General features: G+C 41.1%; 1 protein-coding gene across 5 annotated transcripts in view; it reads right to left on the bottom strand.

The window, feature by feature from the left end:
* Positions 1-20,651, bottom strand: part of cspp1a (centrosome and spindle pole associated protein 1a) — a 175,520-nt gene that overhangs the window by 73,698 nt on the left and 81,171 nt on the right. For 4 of the 5 annotated variants that reach the window (XM_043689245.2, XM_043689243.2, XM_043689246.2 and 1 more), the window contains 4 exons: positions 19,479-19,573; positions 15,640-15,736; positions 6,371-6,428; positions 2,226-2,473 (listed from right to left, as the gene is read on the bottom strand). In XM_043689245.2, the coding sequence (XP_043545180.2) occupies positions 2,226-2,473; positions 6,371-6,428; positions 15,640-15,736; positions 19,479-19,573 (498 nt within the window). The remainder of the gene's footprint in view (positions 1-2,225; positions 2,474-6,370; positions 6,429-15,639; positions 15,737-19,478; positions 19,574-20,651) is intronic. The other variant, XM_087985950.1, reaches the window with a different exon arrangement.

The raw sequence follows: 20,651 nt of genomic DNA, 5'->3' as shown, positions 1-20,651 counted from the left end.
GTTATGAATGGAACATCCAAAGACACTTCTGGATCCCAGGAGGTATTGATTGGGCATGGAGAGGTTATAATTCCCAGCACAGCATCAATAAATGGAGGGGTTCTCAGATCTACGCTCTACAAAATCCCTTAAGGGATTCAGAGAGTGAAACCATTGCTTGACTAGGCTTTTGGTTTACTCCAGTGTTGCAGATTGCTCTAGGACTGTCATTAAAGTCTCTCTGACATCATTTGGTTGAAGTCATATGTAGAGACTGAGTCCAATCACCGACCAAACCCCTTCCAGTGCATTTTGCAAAGTGCAGGTTAGTGTAAGATAAATGTATTGTGTGCTCTACGATAACAGGCACTCACCAAACTGGACTTTTTGGTGCAATCAAACACTATTTAAACTACTATTTAAATGAATAGAGAGACTCCAAAACATTGCAGCAAACGGTGATCTGGGTGTTTATATGTGTACAACTGAAAACGTTACCATACAGGTTCAGCAATTAAGCAGCAAATGGAATTTTGATCTTTATTGCTAGTAAGTTGGGGTTTAAAAACAGGGAAATCTTTTCCACAGCCATACAGAGTGTTGGTCCCTGTGCTAAAGAAAGAATATATTAGCATTGGAAGCAGTTCAAAAGAGATTCACAAGGCAGATTCCTGGGGTGAAATGGTTGACCTTTCAACAGTGACTAAACAGTTTAGGCCTTTTCCCATTACAGCTGAGAAGAATGAGGAGTGATCTATTGAAAGAGACAAGATTCTGATGGGGCTTGACAGATGGATATTGGAAGATATTTCGACTGGGGGAGTTCCAAACTGAGATATTTCCCAATTGGGAAATCTCAAGCTAGGGACTATCATTACAATATAATGGGACACTCATTGAAAATTGAGGTGTAATGGAATTTCTTTTCCTTGAGTATAAAGAATGTCTGGAATTCTCTATCCCAGAAAGTTATGGGGGTTAGATCACTGAAAGCATTTAAAAAAGATTTGGATCCATTTTTAAAATAGTAGGGAGTTAAGGCTGTTGCCATACTAATCGGAGAGTCAAGAGTGTGGTGCTGGAAAAGCACAGCAGGTCAGGCAGCAGCAGGAAAATCAACATTTTGGGCAAAGGCCCTTCATCAGGAATTGATGATAAGCCCTGCAGAAGGGCTTTTGCCTGAAACGCCGATTTTCCTTCAGAGGTTGCCTGACCTGATGTGCTTTTCCAGCACCACACTCTCAACTCTAATCTAATCTCCAGCATCTGCAGTCCTCAGTTTCACCCAGACTAATTGGTGAGACAGCTCCCAATTGTGGCACAAGCCCCCATATGTGGCTCAGGAGTATTTTGCAGGATCAGCTGACTTGAGTTTGCCATTGTTGATTCTGATACATTAGATGACACCAAATGGTCTGTCTAGTTTCAATCTTTTTGATTAGGCTTTTCAATAGCTGATCTAATTGAATGTGCACTTCCAAGGGCAGTTAACAATTAACCACCAAACTGTTGGTCTAGGGTCATATGTAGGCCAAACCAGGTAAGGACAGCAGTTTTAGACAGACATTAGTGAGCCAGATTGGATTTTACAAATGTTACATATTGACAAATGTTTCACAGTCTTAGACTTAAGTTTTTTTATTGAGTTCAAATGTCACCATCTGTCATGTTTGTTTTGAGCTGAAAATGTGTTGCCGGAACAGCGCAGCAGGTCAGGCAGCATCCAGGGAACAGGAGAATCGACGTTTCGGGCATAAGCCCTTCTTCAGGTTTGTTTTGAGCCAAGCTCCCAGAAAATTGTCCTGGTCTATGGATTACTAGTCAAGCAATAAGATGAATATCCCTAAATCTCTTGCCAAACTTCGAGGCACTGAAATCTGTAGCAATTTTTTAACTACAAAGTAACTTGCTCGGCAATCAAGAATCTTTATAGAGCATCAAGAACAAAGTAGGTAGAAATGAACTGGAGTCTATGATCAAATAGATCATTCCAGGAAGGTAATTAGTGAAGAAAATGGATTTTTAACACAATGGCAGTTTTCATAAGTTTGTCTTGTGCTTCTTTAAACTACTAGGTTAATTGAGTTTAATAACCAATTGCCACATTGAGCTTTGAATGCATAATATCAAATACATCAGGGTATAGCCTTACCTGGACCACAGATCAAAATTTCTCTTCTTTTTCTTTAATACACTGCATATTACAAGCAGGGTTAATTAAAATTTAAAAGATGCATAACTTTTACCTAGGAACCATTATATTCCTATACGGATTCCACACTCCACTGCTGAGACCACTATTAGGAGCCCTTTCTTCAACTGGAGGATTTTGGAAAGCTACCCTGGGGTGCTCTGGAGGTAGTCTCTCATCCACAGAAGATCTTTCGTCACTTGAATGTTTTGCAACAGGGGTTTCACCTTCTTTGTCAGAGGCATCATACCTGTGAGGATCGTGTTGTAGTGTCACTGCACCAAATTCCCTTATTCGATTTGGCTGTAAATTTGAATCAAAACTTATCAATCTGGTCACCAAATGTCATTGTCTTCTTTAAGAGCAACAGCCAAAAGTCACTTACAGAATGTCTTTATTAAGGGAAATATTGCATCTTAGTTTAACAATGGAAATAAAGTAAAACAAATGCTACATACCAAACAAAGTAAGAATTTTGATAAGTTACTACAAATTCAGTTAATGAAATCAATCTTGCAACAGTGTCTAAAAATGGATATTCTAGAAGGGTGTCCAAAGAGAAGGATCAAAGTAACTGAATGCTCTATCAGTAATGATGGTATGAAAGGAATGAGACCCAAGTCAGAACAGTAGTGCATTTGGGTGACGAAAATTAAAAACATAGGGTGAGGAATGCTGTTGAGGAACAGGAAGGGATTTTAGAGTGGGGGTGAGGAACATAGGATGTCATGACCAGTTGAGGAGAGAAGAATCAACTCTTCTTAAAAAAACCTTTGAGGTTAACCACAACAATTAGACATTAAAAAAGACAGAACAAAAAGAGTCTCTAAATGATGCAAAACTGAACAGTAGAGTTCCAAAACAATGGAGGTCCAGATACATGGATCATTAAAATGTAACAAACAGGTACAGAAAATAAGAGGCTAATGAACACTGTATTTTATGTTTAGAGGACTAAAATAGAAAAAGGTATATGTTACTCAAAGGTTATACATGTCCTTAGTTAGACCTCACCTGAAAAATAATTTTAAGGCGGCTACATTGGCCTTGGAGGAGTGCAGCATCAATTTACCAAATGATACCTGGATTCAAAATGTTAAATTAAGAGATATTGAGAGGTGATTTCAAAATCAGGTGAAACAAATAGGATCTTTAAGGACTTGACAGGGTAAATGCTAAGCAGCAGTTTCCCCTCATGAAACAGACCAGCACAAGAGGATCATAGTCTCAGAATAAAGGGAAGCCAATTTAAGGCTGAGAAGTTGAGGAATTTCTTCTGAGCGTCGAGTGTCTTTGGAACTCCTTGCCACAGAGAACTGTTGGGACAGAGTCCTTTTGTATATTTAAGGCTGAGATAAATAGGTTCTTGACCAGTTTGGCAACTCAAGAAGAAAGAGCAGGAAAGTGGACAAGATCCTATTGAGTGGCAGAATAGTAGACTCAAGAAGCAAAACTGCCTGTTCCTATTTCTTATGGTCTTATTACATACATTAAGATTATATTTCCTTGAACTTTGAAAGTTGAGGGGTGACCTTATTAACCTTTCAAGGCACAGTGGCTCATTCGTAGCATTGCTGCCTCACACCACCAGGAAGCCGCATTCGATTCCAGTCTTGGGAGACTGGATGGAGTTTGCACATTATCCCCGTGTCAGATCAGCAATGAATGACACAACAGGCTCATGAGTTAAAGTTAATAATATTTGATGACGAGATAAATTATGAAAATAATTAATGAGAATATTGGGAACAGTAGAAAATAAAGAGCTTTGAGCGATAACTACGCAAATCAGTGAAGGACAGATGTAAAAGAAACTTAAAAGGAATACTGCCCTTTACCTTAAGGAGGCTGGATCAAAAAGAAGTTGTGCTACAGTTGGGCAGAATAGCCTTGGTTAGGCAGCATAACGAGGTAGGCACTAATGTTTTGGCACTCTCGTTCTGAAAAGACGACATGTAACATTGCCTTGGACGACATGTAACATTGAGAATGATATTAAGAGGACAATAAGGACAGGTAGCCTAAGATTTTCTTGCATTGTCTCTAGTATAAAGATTTGAGGGGTAATTAAATTAAATTGTTAAATTGATTCAATACAGAGGATAAAGAAATTATGATCCTGTTTTTCTCAGTTACAAGGAGAAATAATCTTAAAATTAGGACTTTGCCATTTAAGAATTTAATCAGGAAATACATTTTCTTTTAAAAAAATAGTATAAATCTGGAATTTAATTGTCCAAAAGGCTTTGGATGCTAAGTCAAGACTAAAATAAAAATTAGTTGTTGAGCTACAGATCAGCCATGAATTTTTTGAATGGCAGAGTAGGCTCAAAGAAAATATTATCCTACTCTTGTTTCTGTTAGAAATTGTCGATATAGAAACTGCACCTTGGAATCTAACCTTAGAGGTATGAAGTGGGAGTCTGGAAAATTCCCAGCTGGCTGCTACAGGAAGTGGCTCTGGAGGCAGAAGCTTTGTCATAGGACGCTGGTGAGGGCTGGAAGCTTTTTTGTTAACACAGGAAAGGAGTTGGATGCAGCTGGGTGCCAAGCTGGACTACTGAAAAAAAGCTTTCTTCAATGCTGTGAGAATTCCTTCCAGTTTCATTGAAAGCAGTAAGGCACTCTGGCACTCAAACACATTCCCCATGATGAATTCATGCAACCTCACCCACCTACCTACGCCACTATGGCCTCTCATGCCAAGCTAAGGCACTTACATATCTATTAAGCAAATATACATAACAGCAAGGAACTTAACAGTGACAATGGAACATGTGGAAAAACCAACTTTAAAAAAACAGTCATCCACAACTTCACACTTTCTTTGCAGGCCAATTCAAATATCAATTGCAGACACTAAGCATTTGAAGCCACTTAATCTTGTTTAAATAAACATTGTAAGGGTTGACTGATGAGATCAAAGAGTCAGAGTCAATTAACAGAGTTTTCGCTCGGGTCAGCTGTTTCAACACACTAATGGATTTTGGAGCTTTCAGCCAAGAATGTGTAATAAAGATTGGCTGAGAGCCGAGCAATCCATTGGACCACTGAAACAGCATCAGGGCAAACAATGCTTTAACGACAGCTTGGCCCTCTTATCTCTTTTGTCATTTGTACAACATTTATTTACAAAAGATTAACAAGTTTCAAATACACACAGTTTCAGCTACTGATATTTCAAAAGGTCTGGATGATTGGCACTTTTATTGGCTTATAATAAAATGTGTTTTATTTTAAGTAATAGAAAGTAACGGATGAATTACAACTTCTAAATTTGTTTTAACATATCCAATTGTCACTACTTGGTGCATTGTTTCTATACACAGTGGGTGAATAGACCTGGAGGTATCATAGCTTGGCATGGGAACATGATGGAACAGGGCAGGAAGAGGATCTTTTGAACACACCTTTGGACATGTTTTATATAGGCAATGGCTCCTCAGATGCCATGAACCAGGACCCTGAAAAGCTAACCTAACTATAAAAATTGTTTTGGACTAAGACATGCTTATCTCTACAATGCAGCTAGCCAGTTGGGAGTATGGGCTGTGGGCTCAGGATCTGAATCAGCAGGCATTCTACAAGGGACTGCTGAAAATCAGATTGAGTTCAGGCATCCTGGAAATGGGACCAGTCTGAAGTTTTTGAAGTACTCCCAAGTGGGCCAAATTCACCAAAAACCTAGGCCTGCTGACTTAAACTTCTAAATTTGATACCCTCTTTATTGCACCCTCCCAATAAATGCAGCAATGTTGCAACTCAATGCATCTTCTGGCTCCACTCCCTCATCCCTTTACCCAGTGTTCATTTATTTTTCAAACATATATCCAGTTCCCTTTCAAAATGTATTATTATTTGATCAAAACGCTTCCATTCTTCCACAGTCTTCAACCACTATGTAGTGTGAATCTACTATACATCATGCTTACATTTAGGAACTGATCAATGATTAATTGCTTTGCAACCTTAGGGAGCATAAAGTTTCATTTTCTCTTCTGTCTAAAAGATAGTAAGATTAAAGGAACATTTCTCATTGCATTATTTGGAATTTTTGGTTTCCACTGCCAATAACAAACACATGTTTACAGTTCCCCATGTACAGTGAAACCCTGAGGACTAGCAAAATAAATGATATCCATACTGAAGGTGCAGAAGGATGAAAGCTCGACATAATGTATAGAAAAAAAAAGTTCTTACTTCTTTTTCTGGGTCTACAGCTCCTGAAGCAGCAACTCTGAGCTCAAGCTCTTTTTCCCTGAGGCAGAAAGGAACTATTTAAATCAATAGTATTTTTCTCTTTCAATTTTGTACATTTACCCTTTTCCAGGAAAATCATGGTGTATATGATCAGCAGTACCTGAGCCAGGAACTGAAAAATAGTAGGTTACCTTTACCCAATATAATGAAATTTAAAACAAAGTCCTAAAAAAGTCATATTGGACTTGAAATGTTAACTCTGTTTCTCTCTTCAGTAATAAGACCAGATCAGTTTCTTACAAATTCTGTGTTAGTTTTAGGTTTCCAGCATTTGCAATATTTTATTTTTATTATATTGAAATGTAACTTGATTCTTATCAAATGTTGCGTGCGCGCACACACACACACAAAGTGGGAAGTCTCGATAAATTTTCGAGGAGAAAGTGAGGTCTGCAGATGCTGGAGATCAAAGTTGAAACTTTATTGCTGGAACAGCACAGCAGGTCAGGCAGCATCCAGGGAACAGGAGATTCGACGTTTCGGGCACAGGCCCTTCTTCAGGAACTTTCAGGGATATTGAGCCTAATTCCAACATTCCACTATCATTGTGACTTTGATCATAAAGCTTCGTAAATACCAGAATTTAGTGGATGAGTAAGGCTCCATTTCACACAGAAGTGAGTGATGTTGTAGAGAATAAAGTGCAAGTTCTCTACCAAACCACTCACCATCCTGATTTGGAACTACATCGCCATTTCTTCAATGTCAACGATCAAAATCCTGGAACTTACTCCCTATACTTTGCAGCAGTTCCAGGAGGCAACTCACCATTACCTTGGTAAAAACAATGACTGCAGATGCTGGAAACCAGATTCTGGATTAGTGGTGCTGGAAGAGCACAGCAGTTTAGGCAGCATCCAAGGAGCAGTAAAATTGACGTTTCAAGCAAAAGCCCTTCATCAGGAATACAGGCAGAGAGCCTGAAGGATGGAGAGATAAGTTAGATGAGGGTGGGGGTGGGGAGAAAGTAGCATAGAGTACAATAGGTGAGTGGGAGAGGGGATGAAGGTGATAGGTCAGGGAGGAGAGGGTGGAGTGGATAGATGGAAAAGGAGATAGGCAGGTAGGACAAGTCCAGACAAGTCATGGGGACAGTGCTGAGCTGGAAGTTTGGAACTAGGGTGAGGTGGGGGGAAGGGGAAAGGAGGAAACAGAGACTGGCCATTCAGTCCACTTGTTGATTGATCTATGGATTAGTGACCGGTTATCAATGGCAGTTACCTGTTTCATCTGTCAACAACTATGTGATTGGTTCGTGGATAATTGAACAGCTGAGGATAGGAAAAAGTTATATAGAGAGAGAGAGAGAGAGAAAAAAAAGATTGTCCCTGGATAAGTCGGGACGGTGGGGGGGTGTGGGGAAGATGGTGGAGTGGATAGGTGGAAAAGAAGATAGACAGGTAGGACAAGTCATGGGGACAGTGCTGAGCTGAAAGTTTGGAACTAGGGCAAGGTGGGGGAAGGGGAAATGAGGAAACTGTTGAAGTCCACATTGATGCCCTGGGGTTGAAGTGTTCCGAGGCGGAAGATGAGGCGTTCTTCCTCCAGGTGTCTGGTGGCGAGGGAGTGGTGGTAGGAGGCCCAGGACCTCCATGTCCTTGGCAGAGTGGAAGGGGGAGTTGAAATGTTGGGCCACAGGGCGGTGTGGTTGATTGGTGCGGGTGTCCCGGAGATGTTCCCTAAAGCGCTCTGCGAGAAGGCGTCCAGTCTCCCCAGTGTAGAGGAGACCGCATCGGGAGCAAAGGATACAATAAATGATATTGGTGGATTTGCAGGTAAAATTTTGATGGATGTGGAAGGCTCCTTTAGGGCCTTGGATGGAGGTGAGGGAGGAGGTTTGGGGGCAGGTTTTGCAATTCCTGCAGTGGCAGGGGAAGGTGCCAAGGTGGGAGGGTGGGTTGTAGGGGGACATGGACCTGACCAGGTAGTCACGGAGGGAACGGTCTTTGCGGAAGGCGGAAAGGGGTGGGGAGGGAAATATATCCCTGGTGGTAGGGTGTGTTAGGAGGTGGCGGAAATGTCGGTGGATGATTTGGTTTATGCGAAGGTTGGCAGGGTGGAAGGTGAGCACCAGGGGCGTTCTGTCCTTGTTACGGTTAGAGGGGTGGGGTCTGAGGGCGGAGGTGCAGGATGTGGACGAGATGCGTTGGAGGGAATCTTTAACCACATGGGAAGGGAAATTGCAGTCTCTAAAGATGGAGGCCATCTGGTGTGTTCTGCGGTGGAAGTGGTCCTCCTGGGAGCAGATACGGCGGAGGCGGAGGAATTGGGAATACGGGATGGCATTTTTGCAGGAGGTAGGGTGGGAAGAGGTGTAATCCAGGTAGCTGTGGGAGTCGGTGGGTTTGTAAAAAAATGTCAGTGTTAAGTCGTTCGTCATTGATGGAGATGGAGATGGAGAGGTCCAGGAAGGGGAGGGAGGTGTCAGAGATGGTCCAGGTAAATTTAAGGTCAAGGTGGAATGTGTTGGTGAAATTGCTCACAATTATTGTGTCAAGAGCAACCCAGGATGGGCAGCAAGTGCCAGCCTACCCAGCGATGGCTAGATCTTATGAATTTCATATCCCCAATTTCAAGACAGGAGTTTGGGATATGGATAATTTAGATCAAACTGGATCAAGTGGTGTCAAGAGTGTGGCACTGGAAAAGCACAGCAGATCAGACAGCATCCTAGGAGCTGGAGAATTAACGTTTCGGGTAAAAGCCCTTCATCAGGAATAGTATTAAGGAGCAAGAGATATAGTGGCAAGCAAAGCCAGTAATGGTCACCATGTCAGTACAGGACCTAACTGAACTGAACAAGCAATTGTACTAATTAAAATGGTACACAAACTGTCTGGTTTTCAGACAAATCAGGTTTTCAGATAACTAACTTTGGAGTAATCAGGTGCACCCTAGAACTCTGTGGGAAGCGAGGGAAGTGATTGCTGGGTCCCTTGCTGATATATTTGTATCATCAATAGTCACAGGAGAGATGCCAGAAGACTGGAGGTTGGCTAACGTGGTACCATTATTAAGAAAGGTGGTAGGACAAGCCAGGGAACTACAGACCAGTGAGCTGACATTGGTGGTGGGCAAGTTGTTGGAGGGAATCCTGAGGGACAGGATTTACACATATTTGAAAAGGCAAGGACTGATTAGGAATAGTCAACATGGCTTTGTGCATGGGAAATCATGTCTCACAAACTCGATTGAGTTTTCTGAAGAAGTAACAAAGAGGATTGATGAGGGCAGAGTGGTGGACATGATCTATATGGACTTCGGTAAGGCGTTCAACAAGGTTCACCATGGAACACTGGTTAGCAAGGTTAGATCTCATGGAATACAGGGAGAACTAGCCATTTGGATACAGAACTGGCTCAAAAGGTAGAAGACAGAGAGTGGTGGTGGAAGGTTGTTTTTCAGGCTGGAGGCCTGTGACCAGTGGAGTGCCACAGGATCGGTGCTGGGTCCACTACTTTTTGTCATTTGTGTAAATGATTTGGATGCGAGCATAAGAGATATAGTTAGTAAGTTTGCAGATGACACCAAAATTGGAGGTGTAGTGGACAGCGAAGAAGGTTACCTCAGATTACAACAGAATCTTGACCAGATGGGCCAATGGGCTGAGAAGTGGCAGATGGAGTTTAATTTAGATAAATGTGAGGTGCTGCATTTTGGGAAAGCAAATCTTAGTGTGACTTATACACTTAATGGTCAGGTCCTTGGAAGTGTTGCTGAACAAACAGACCTTGGGCTCATAGCTCCTTGAAAGTAGTCGCAGATGGATCGGACAGTGAAGGTGGCATTTGGTGTGCTACCCTTTATTAGTCAGAGTTTTAAGTATAGGAGTTGGGAGGTCATGTTGCAGCTGTACAGGACGTAGGTTAGGCCACTGTTGGAATACTACATGCAATTCTGGTCTTCCAAGCAGAAGGGTGTTGTGAAACTTGAAAGGGGGCTCAGAAAAGATTTACACTGATGATGCCAGGGTTGCAGGATTTCAGCTATAGGGAGAGGTTGAATAGGCTGGGGCTGTTTTTGCTAGAGCATCGGAGTCTGAGGGGTGACCTAATCGAGGTTTATAAAATAATGTAGTGCATGTATAAGGTAAATAGACAAGGTCTATTCACTCAGGAGAGTCCAGAACTAGAGGGCATAGGTTTAGGGTGAGAGGGATAAGATATAAAAGAGACTTAAGCTGCAACTTTTTCATGCAGAGGGTGATGCATGTATGGAATGAGCTGCCAGAGGAAGTGGTGGAGGCTGGTACAATTGCAACATTTAAGAGGCATCTGGATGGGAATATGAATAGGAAGGGTTTGGAGGGATACGGGTTGGTGGGCAAGTGGGACTAGATTAGGTTGGGATATATGGTTAGCATGGACAAGTTGGGCCGAAGGGTTTGCTTCCGTGCTCTACATCTCTATGACTCTAATTTTAATTCAAACAACCACCACCTTTAGGTGCTAATACTGTAATAATGCAACCAGCAAAAGTGTGAAATCACTGGGATGTAGCTAAATGTAGCTTTAGAGTATAAATCTTAACCTTTTGCTTTCTTAAAATTTAAATCTGTGGGTAAAGGAGGGGTAGACATTTAAGGGTTGTATATTTTTTCTTTCAGGTCTAAGGGAAGATTAAATAATTTCTCTTAGTTCTGTAGCTACTTAATCTAACAAAGCTAGTTCAGTGAATTGGTTAAGATCTGGTCCTGCAGACCTTATATTATTAAAGGTAGGCTAACTGCGCTTCAGGCACAGAGTACAACCAGCAAGAATGTACAATCACTGGGAGTTGAATTAAATGTGGGAGGTTAGACAAGTGAGGGAGGGAGGCATAACTGTGTCTTGTTTCAGCCATTTTTACAAGAGGCTGCTTTGTGGTTGAGGTGCTGCTGTTTAGATCTAACACCAGGCCTAGATGAATAGAAGGCTTTGCTGAAGAGCACAAGCAGCATAAAGGTAATGGCAAGATCTTTCTTTTCCCCCTGCCTCCAAGTCCACGAGCTGTTAAAGAGACAGAGATGGCAGTCAGTGCAGTGGTATGCTCCTCCTGTTGATTCTTGGGAGATCAGGGAACAGTCTACTGTCCCTGATGACTATGTCTGCGGGAAGTGTGCTGACTGCAGCTGCCTTCGGATGACATGAATTGGTTGCAGCAGCAGTTGGAACCACTGAAGAACGTACAAGAGGTAGAGAGTGTGTAGATAATAGCTTCAAGGAGGTGGTCACACCACAGGTACAGTCAGGTAAATGGGTGAACGGCACGAGAGGTAGTGTCCTGTGCCTAACCCCTCTTAAACAAGTATACCAGTTTGGATATTGTTGGGGGGATAGCCTCTCAAGGGAAAATACCAGCAGGAACCAGGTCTTTGTCACCATGACTGGTTCTGCTGCAAAGCAGGGTACGGCAGAGCCCAAGCAAATAATTGTGATGGGGACTCTCGACTTAAGAGCACAGACAGACGTTTCAACAGCCACAAACGTGACTTTAGTACAGTGTGTGTTGCCTCCTTGATGCCAGGGTCAAGGATGTCTCAAACCAGTTGCAACATGAGCAGCTGCAGGTTGCTGTACACTGGCACCAACTGCAAAGGTAAGGGATGAGATCCTGCAGAGTGAACATAGGGAGTTAGGCAAGAGGCTAAAAAGCAGAACCTCAAAAGATAGTAATCTCTGGATTACTCCCAGTTACACATGCTCGTGACAATAGAAGGATAGGATAGATGAATTTTTGCCTAAAGAACTGGAGCTTAGCGGGGGGGGGGGGTGCGGGATTCAGATTTTTGGCTCATTGGGATCTCTTCTGGGGCAGATATGATCTGTACAAGAGGGTCGGTTGCACCTGAACTGAAGTGGGACCAATGTCCTGTCAGGATATTTGCTACAGCTACTTGGGAGGGCTTAAACTAGTCTGGCAGAGATGTGGGACCCTAAACAGTTGTGAAGCAAGAGAGAAGTTAAAGACAGCAAGTTAAATGGACAAGGCAAGCAAGAGCTCGGCAGAGAACAAGGGAAGATTGATGAAATAAAATGCATTTATTTCAATGCAAGAGGCCTGACAGGTAAGGTAGATGAACTCAGGGCATGGATGGTACATGGGACTGGGATATACAGAAATATAGCTGAGGTAGGGACAGGACAGACAGCTCAATGTTCTGGGGTATGAATCTTATAGGAAGGATAGAAGGGAAGGCAAGGCAAGAGAGGAGTGGGAATTCTATTTCTGATTAGTGAAAACATCATGGCAGTACATAGAGAGAATATACCTGGGGGATCATCCAGTGAGGCTACATGGAACTGTGAAATAAGAAGGGAGTGATCAATTTAGTAGGATTGTACTATAGCCCTAGCAATAGTCAGCAGGAAATTGAGGAGCAAATATGTAGGGAGATCGCAGATAACAGTATTGTAATAGTAGGAGATTTTAACTTTCCAAACAGACAAGGACTACCATGGGGAAGAATTTGTTAAGTGCATTCAAGAAAACTCTCTGAAATCAATATTTTGGTGGCCTTATTAGAGAAGGGGCAAAACTCAAACTCCTCTTGCGAAATAAGGCAGGGCAAATGACTGAGGAGTTAGTGGGGGAGCACTTTGAAATCAGCGATCACAATTCTGTTAGTTTTAAAATAGTTATAGAAACTGTTTAAATTAGGAAAAGGCCAATTTTGATAAAGTTCAAAAGTTGATTGTGGGGGGTCAATTCGCAGATAAAAGCACATCTTGCAAGTGGGAGGTTTTCGTAAGTGAGAAAATGAGAGTTAGGAACAGCATTCTCCTGTTAGCATGAAGGACAAAGCTAGCAGGAGTAGGGAACACTGGATAACTAGTGATAATGAGGCTCTGGTCAAGAAAAAAAAGAGGCATTTGTCAGGTATATACAGCTGGGATCAAGTGAATCCCTTGAAGAGTATAGGGCATGTAGTGAAAAGGGAAATCAGGAGGGAAACAGGGGACATCAGATAGCTGTATCAGGTAAGATTAAGGAGAATCCAAAGAGATTCCACAAATATATTAAGGGCAAAAGAGTAACTAGGGAGAGATTAGAGCCCCTTAAAGATCAAAGAGGCAGAGGCTATGTGTTGAACCACAGGAGATGGGTCATATTCTTAACAAACATTTTGCATCAGTATTTACCATGGAGAAAGACATGGAAGCTGGAAACTCTGGGAAATAAATAGTGATGTCTTGAAAAGGGGTCCACATTATAGAACAGGAAGTGCTGGTGTCACAAAGGTAAATCTGATCTGATCAAGTGTTTCCTAGGACATTGTAGAAGCTAGGGAAGAAATTACAGGGCCCTGACCAGAAATATTTATATTAACAACAACTATGGGTGAGGTGCTGGAAAACTGGAGGGTGGCTAATGCTGTACCATTATTTAAGAAAGGCTGCAGGACTAGCCAGGGAACGATAGACCGGTGAGTCTGACATCAGTGGTGGTTAAGCTGTCAGAGGGGATGCGGAGAGAAAGAATGTACATGCATTTGGAAAGGTAAGGACTGCTTAGAGACCGTCAACATGGCTTTGTGCGTGGGAAGAGACAATCAAGAAGATGGATAAAGACAGAGTGGCAGATGCTTCCTAAATGGACTTTAGCAAGGCATTCAACAAGGTTCTGCATGGTAGACTGATTTCACTAGAAACATTTTTAAGGGAGAGGTTGAATAGGCTAGCGTTGTTTTTCCTGGAGCGTCGGAGGCTGAGGGGTGACCTTACAGAGGTTTATAAAATCGCGAGGGGCATGGAAAGGGTAAATAGTCTACGTCTTTACCCTGGGGTGGGGGAGTCCAGAACTAGAGGGCATAGGTTTAGGGTGAGAAAGGAAAGATAAAAAAGAGACCTAAGGGGCAACTTTTTCACGTAGGGGATGGTGCGTATGTGGAATGGGCTGCCAGAGCAAATGGTGGAGGCGAGTACAATTGCAACATTTAAAAGGCACCTGGATGGGTATATGAATAGGAAGGATAGGAGGGATATTTGTCTGGTCCCGGCAGGTGGGACTAGATTGGACTGGGATATCTGGTCAGCATGGACAAGTTGGACTGAAGGGTCTGTTTCCATGCTGTACATCAATGACTGGTTAGTAAGTTTAAATCACGAGACCCAGGGAGAGTTAGCCAACTGGATATAAAATTGGCTTGATGGTAGGAGACAAAGGCTGGTGGCAGAGGGTTATTGTTCTGACTGGAGGCCTGTGACCTGCGGTGTACTGCAAGTTTCAGTGCTGGGTCCAGTTTTCGTTACGATTTATATAATACAGAAAGCATGGTTAGCAAGTTTACAGATAACACCAAAATTGGACAGCAGAGAAGGTTATCTAAGATTACAAAGGGATCTTGATCAGCCAGTGAGCTGAGGAATGGCAGATGGAATTTAATGTAGATAAATGTGAGGTATCACAATTTTATAAGACAAACTAGGGCAGGACCTAAATAGTTAATGGTAGGGGGCCCTACCAAGAGTTGTTGAATAGAGAGATCGAGGAGTACAGGTACATAGTTCCTTGAAAGGGGCATCACAGGTAAACAGGATGGTGAAGGTGGTGTTAGGTATGATTGCCTTCATCGGTCAGAGCACGGAGTACAGGAGTTGGGATGTCATGATACAGCTGTACAGGACATTGGTCAGGCCACATTTGGAGTACTGCCAATAATTCTGGTTGCCTTGCTATCAGAAGGGTATTATTAAATTGGAGACGGTTCAGTAGAGATTTATAGGGATGGTACTGGGATTGAAGGGTTTGCATTATAAGGAGAGGCTGGGACTATTTTCCCTGGAGCATAGCAGGCTGAGGGGGTAACCTTTTAGAGATTTATTAAATAGTGAGGGACATAGCCAAGGTAATAGCTAAAGTCTTTTCCCTGTGGTGGGGGTGGAGGGAAGGGAGGGAATGTATCCAAAACTAGAGGGCATAGGTTTAAGGAGAAAGATTTAAAACAGACCCGAGAGGCAACTTTTTCACAGAGGGTGGCGTGCAAATGAAAAGAGCTGCCACAGCAGCCACAACACTTGAAAGATATTTGGACCAATATATGGATAGAAAAGGTTCAGAGGGATATGGGCCAAATGCGGCTAATGCAACTAGTTCAGTTCAGGAAGCTTGGTCGACATAGAAACATTGGGCCGAAGGGTCTGTTTCCATGCTATATGACTTATGACTCTATAATCCTTGATTGCAAGTTTGAAACTTTTAAAAAATAATTTCATTCAACATTAAGTTACCGTATCTTGCTTTTCTGTTTTTCTGATATTTGTTCCAATAGTTCCTGTCTGTATTTTTCCCTCCTCCTTCTTTGGGCACTCTCTCGTTCATAGTTACCTAAAGATTGTGATTTAATATTTAAGTATCATCAATCTGTCCCCCAAATTTTAATGGAAAGCAAAGATTATCCAAACAACTAGTTTATAACAAGAAACAATCCTCTAATTTGAATTGAACAACAAATACTTAAGAGTTGACCATTTTATAGTAAAACTGGTTTTGTACATGGCTTTGGGATTCAAAGGAAGATATAACACCCCATGTTTGAGATCCATACAAGACCAGCAGCATTTTGGAAGTAAAATGTTTTAAATATTTTGCTCTTATGAATCCAATTCATCATTATAATAATGGCAGTAACAATTATCACCAAAAGTAACAGCAGAGGTTCAATTTGAAACTTATTCAGGATTCATTTTTTCACTATCTCTATTCTGTGTAATTCCAAGAACAAATCGCTACACTGCCCTGAAGACAGAATATAAGTTATAATTTTTGTATAATGCATAAGGAAATTCTACATCACTATAATTATCTGTCAGGACAGAATAGATTTATCTTGGATTTGATAATGGTTGATTATGCTACTGGACCAAAGTTTGACCAGCAATCCATCAAAATTATGTGGACAGAGACAGTGTCTCAAGGTCCAAATGTTAAACAAAGTAATGTGTGGATTTCTACCAGGGCTCATTTGCTAACTACTATAGCATCTCCATTGATGATGGAGACAGGACTGTGTCTCATATCAGCTCAAGGTACTCATTCTACAGTTTTGGAAGGCAGGCAAACATTAACATCAAGAATACAATTGTAACAATCTTCAAGAAGCAAGATAAATCATACACTGGAGACGACTGAGATGATTCCCACATGTCCATAGTAGAAAAAGTCCTGACAGCATTCTCCATTGCCTAATTGCTCCCACAGAGGAAGGTGTGCTTAGGCCTTTCAGATGCTCAGTCTTTGTTACCAGATAAATCCAAGAAAACATCAAAAATAACATCACAAACTCTTCATTAAATTAGTCAAACTGACAAAAGTATTTAATTCAGTTACTCACAAAGCTCTGTGAATTGTGGTCCAAAATTGGATATCCAAGAAACTTTATCACAATCCTGCACTACTTCATAATATCTTGCCTGTAACTGTCAAGTGGGAGACTTGAAACAGCTTCCTTCAAGGTGGTTCAATAGTCACCATACTGCTTAAAATCAGCCAGTGGTTATTCAACTCTTCAAAGGTCAATTACCTTCTGAAGCAAATTTCAAATACTCCCTTGCTGGAAAACTAACATTAGTCACCTCCATGCCAAAATGAAACTAACCACTATAAAAAAACATGATCAATGTTTGTGAGAAGATTTGTAGCTCAGGTGCTCGTTGTTGTGGTTCTGTTTGCCGAGCTGGGAATTTGTGTTGCAGACATTTCGTCCCGTCTAGGTGACATCCTCAGTGCTTGGGAGCCTCCTGTGAAGCGCTTCTGTGATCTTTCCTCCGGCATTTGTAATGGTTTGAATCTGCCGCTTCTGGTTGTCAGTTCCAGCTGTCCGCTGTAGTGGTCGGTATATTGGGTCCAGGTTGATGTGCTTATTGATTGAATCTGTGGATGAGTGCCATGCCTTATAGGAATTCCCTGGCTGTTCTCTGTTTGGCTTGTCCTATAATAGTAGTGTTGTCACAGTCGAATTCATGTTGCTTGTCATCTGCGTGTGTGGCTACTAAGGATAGCTGGTCGTGTCGTTTCGTGGCTAGCCACACACGCAGATGACAAGCAACATGAATTCATTCCATACCCGTACCACCTTCCCATGAAAAAGCTGCCCCTTAGGTCTCTTTTATACCTTTCCCTTGTCACCGTAAACCTATGTCCTCTAGTTCTGGACTCCCCCACCACAGGGTTGAGTCTTTGCCTATTTATCCTATTGATGCTCATGATTTTATAAACCTCTATAAGGTCACCCCTCAGCCTCCAACGCACCATGGAAAACAGCCCTAGCCTGTTCAACCTCTCCCTATAGCTCAAATCCTCCAACCCTGGCAACATCCTTGTAAATCTTTTCTGAACCCTTTCAAGTTTCACAACATCTTTCCAATAGGAAGGAGACCAGAACTGCATGCAATATTCCAAAAGTGGCCTAACCAAAGTCCTGTACAGCCGCAACATGACCTCCCAACTCCTGTACTCAATACCAATAAAGGAAAGCATAACACACACCTTCCTCACTATCCTATCCACCTACGACTCTACTTTCAAGGAGCTACGAACCTGCACTCCAAGGTCTGTTTGTTCAGCAATACTCCCTGGGACCTTACCATTAAGTGTATAAATCCTGCTAAGATTTGTTTTCCCAAAATGCAGCACCTCACATTTATCTAAATTAAACTCCATCTGCCACTTCCCAGCCCATTGGTCCAGATCCTGTTGTAATCTGAGGTAACCCTCTTCGCTGTCCACTACATTTCCAATTTTGGTGTCATCTGCAAACTTACAAATTATATTCGCATCCAAATCATTTATACAAACAATGAAAAGTAGTGGACCCAGCACCGATCCTTGTGGCACCCCACCGGTCACAGGCCTCCAGTCTGAAAAACAACCCTCCAACTGTATTTGAGTTATTTCAGTATGCCTTTTCACCACTTTTATGAAGTGCTAAATATATGCTTTATACTGCACTACATAGTAAAGTCCTCACTACCAAAAACCTTGTCAGTGTTCAACATTTCCAATGTGATTTTGTTCGACTGCAAATAAAGCCTCTACCAGTCATCAAATTGTTCCATCAACTTTGACAAAAAGCTTTAACTGCTGCACAATTAATGTGCAGTTAGTTATCAACAAACAAATAGGCAAAGCAAGACCACAGACAGAATTATACTTGCACTCTTAATCCAAATAACTATTGTCCTTAAATGCTGTTCAGTATTTTTGGGCAGTTTTCATCACACACTAAATTTATGACAGAGTTATGATAGCCTCAGATATTTAAATAAGGTAATGCATAAAACATTAATAGTGGTATGAAGCTACTTCAATTTTTATTTTGAGGATTGAAATATTACAAACTATTTTATACAGAGGGCTCATAAAAAGATTACTTCTGAAGTCACATGGCTTAAGTTAATTGTTCGGTTGACTGGAAATCACATGCCTAGATTTATTGCTGCCAAGTGTTTTTTTTTGGAAATTGTATGGAGTTCAGTCGGTATCCAGCCTGCTGAGAATGAAAAGATATCAAACTCATCATCTACTCTCAGAAAATTCTTGTGGAGAGTTCAGTGGAAGACTTGAAAACCGATGCATCTATTCTCCTGAAAAATCTCAATTCTCAACACATCCTGAACAAGTGGTGAATGCAAAAATCCTAATGACAACTTGCTTACGTTTAGTAATGTCCATGAGTGCCAGGGCGCCAACTGAAAGGCATTTTGAACATTTCATACATTGTTCTTTTCTCCTTCAAGAACCAATAATTACTGGCCAGAGTTTTTTTCTTACGTAAAGGGCAGGGCAGGGAGGTGAGGATGAAAGTTGGTGGAGACTGTTGCAGGAAGAGCTAACCATACTCAGGATATCATTCTTTGAGAAGAATCAATATCTTTAGGAAAGTCAAAAAGAGTTGAAAATAGGAGGGAAACAATTAAAAAAAAGAAACTTCAACTTGGATTTAGGTTTTTTTTATGCAGGAGAAGTTAAAGTATTGACCAAGAACTGGAATATTCATGCAAAGCAAATATTCAGATCATGGTTCACAGTATTACAAGTCAAATACTTGCTTCGAACATTTTTAACTTACCCACCAACAATCCTGTTGCAAACATAACTTCATCTTTCACTGAAGCAGATTTTGAGCGTAGTTTCTGTGAGTTATGCACTTCGTTTATCAAATATCTATGGATGGAACGAAAAGACAAGAAAACAGCAACAATAAATACATCATAACTGTGCAGTTTTCTTATGTATCAAAGGCCAATAAATCCTCTAGACCTGATAGGACACATTCTAGGATATTAAAGGAAATAGTTACGGAGATAGTGGATGCACTGGTAACAGTTTTCCAAGAATCCTCAAAATCTGAAAAATTCCTACAGTATTGAAAAATTGCCAATGTAACAGCTTTATTTAAAAAGCGAAGGAGACAAAGAAAAGCAACTATAGGCCAGTTAACTTCACATCAGTTATTTTGGCAAATGTTATTCTACTATAAAAAAATGTAATAACAGAGCATTTAAAAATGCATAATACGATCAAGCAGAATCAGCATGGCTCTCTGAAGCATTTCTTTTCAGTATTTTGCTGCAGAAATAGCATGCCCTCTGTTATGTAGAGACTTTTCTTGCAGACAATCATTTCTACAACAGGTTATAAAATTCCAGAATGCACATGAGGTATTTATTGTTGATTTTGAATTCTGAGAAGCTTCTTCAAGGTTGCTATTGAGCCTAGTCATGTTTAATGTGTTTTTAAACAGAGACATTAAATTGGTTTTCAATTCCCTCATGTCAATTAAGAAATTGATGTTAACGCATATCACTTGGAAAATAAGAAATAAATTGGGGAGAACAGCAAACCTCTACATACACAAATCACTAAATGTTGCAACATAGATCCATAAAGGCCATTACAAAAACAAGCCCTAAGGTTTATTTCTAAAATTGAAAAGTATAAGTTATAGCACACTTGTATCAAACCATGTTTAAATCACTCTGGGGAGTATCATATGCTGCTTTGGATACCATATTACAAAAAAGGATATAGAGTTAAGACTGTAAGACTATGAGATGTAGAAGCCTTTTCTCCATAACCCTAGATTCCCTTACTAAATAAAAATCTGCCCATTTTAGCCTTGAATATACTTGGTGAAATAGCCGCTGCAGCCCTCTACAGTATATATTTCCAAATTCACTAACTTCAGAAGAAATTTCTTCTCACCTCTGTCTTAAATAGGCAATCCCTTTATTCAGAATAT

Source organism: Chiloscyllium plagiosum, unplaced genomic scaffold, assembly GCF_037043375.1.
Source record: "Chiloscyllium plagiosum isolate Xiang-an unplaced genomic scaffold, Cpla_swu_hap1 HiC_scaffold_4, whole genome shotgun sequence".
NCBI classification, from domain to species: domain Eukaryota; kingdom Metazoa; phylum Chordata; class Chondrichthyes; order Orectolobiformes; family Hemiscylliidae; genus Chiloscyllium; species Chiloscyllium plagiosum.
Note: the sequence above shows the minus strand (reverse complement) of the source record. Positions and strands in the feature narration are given on the sequence as shown.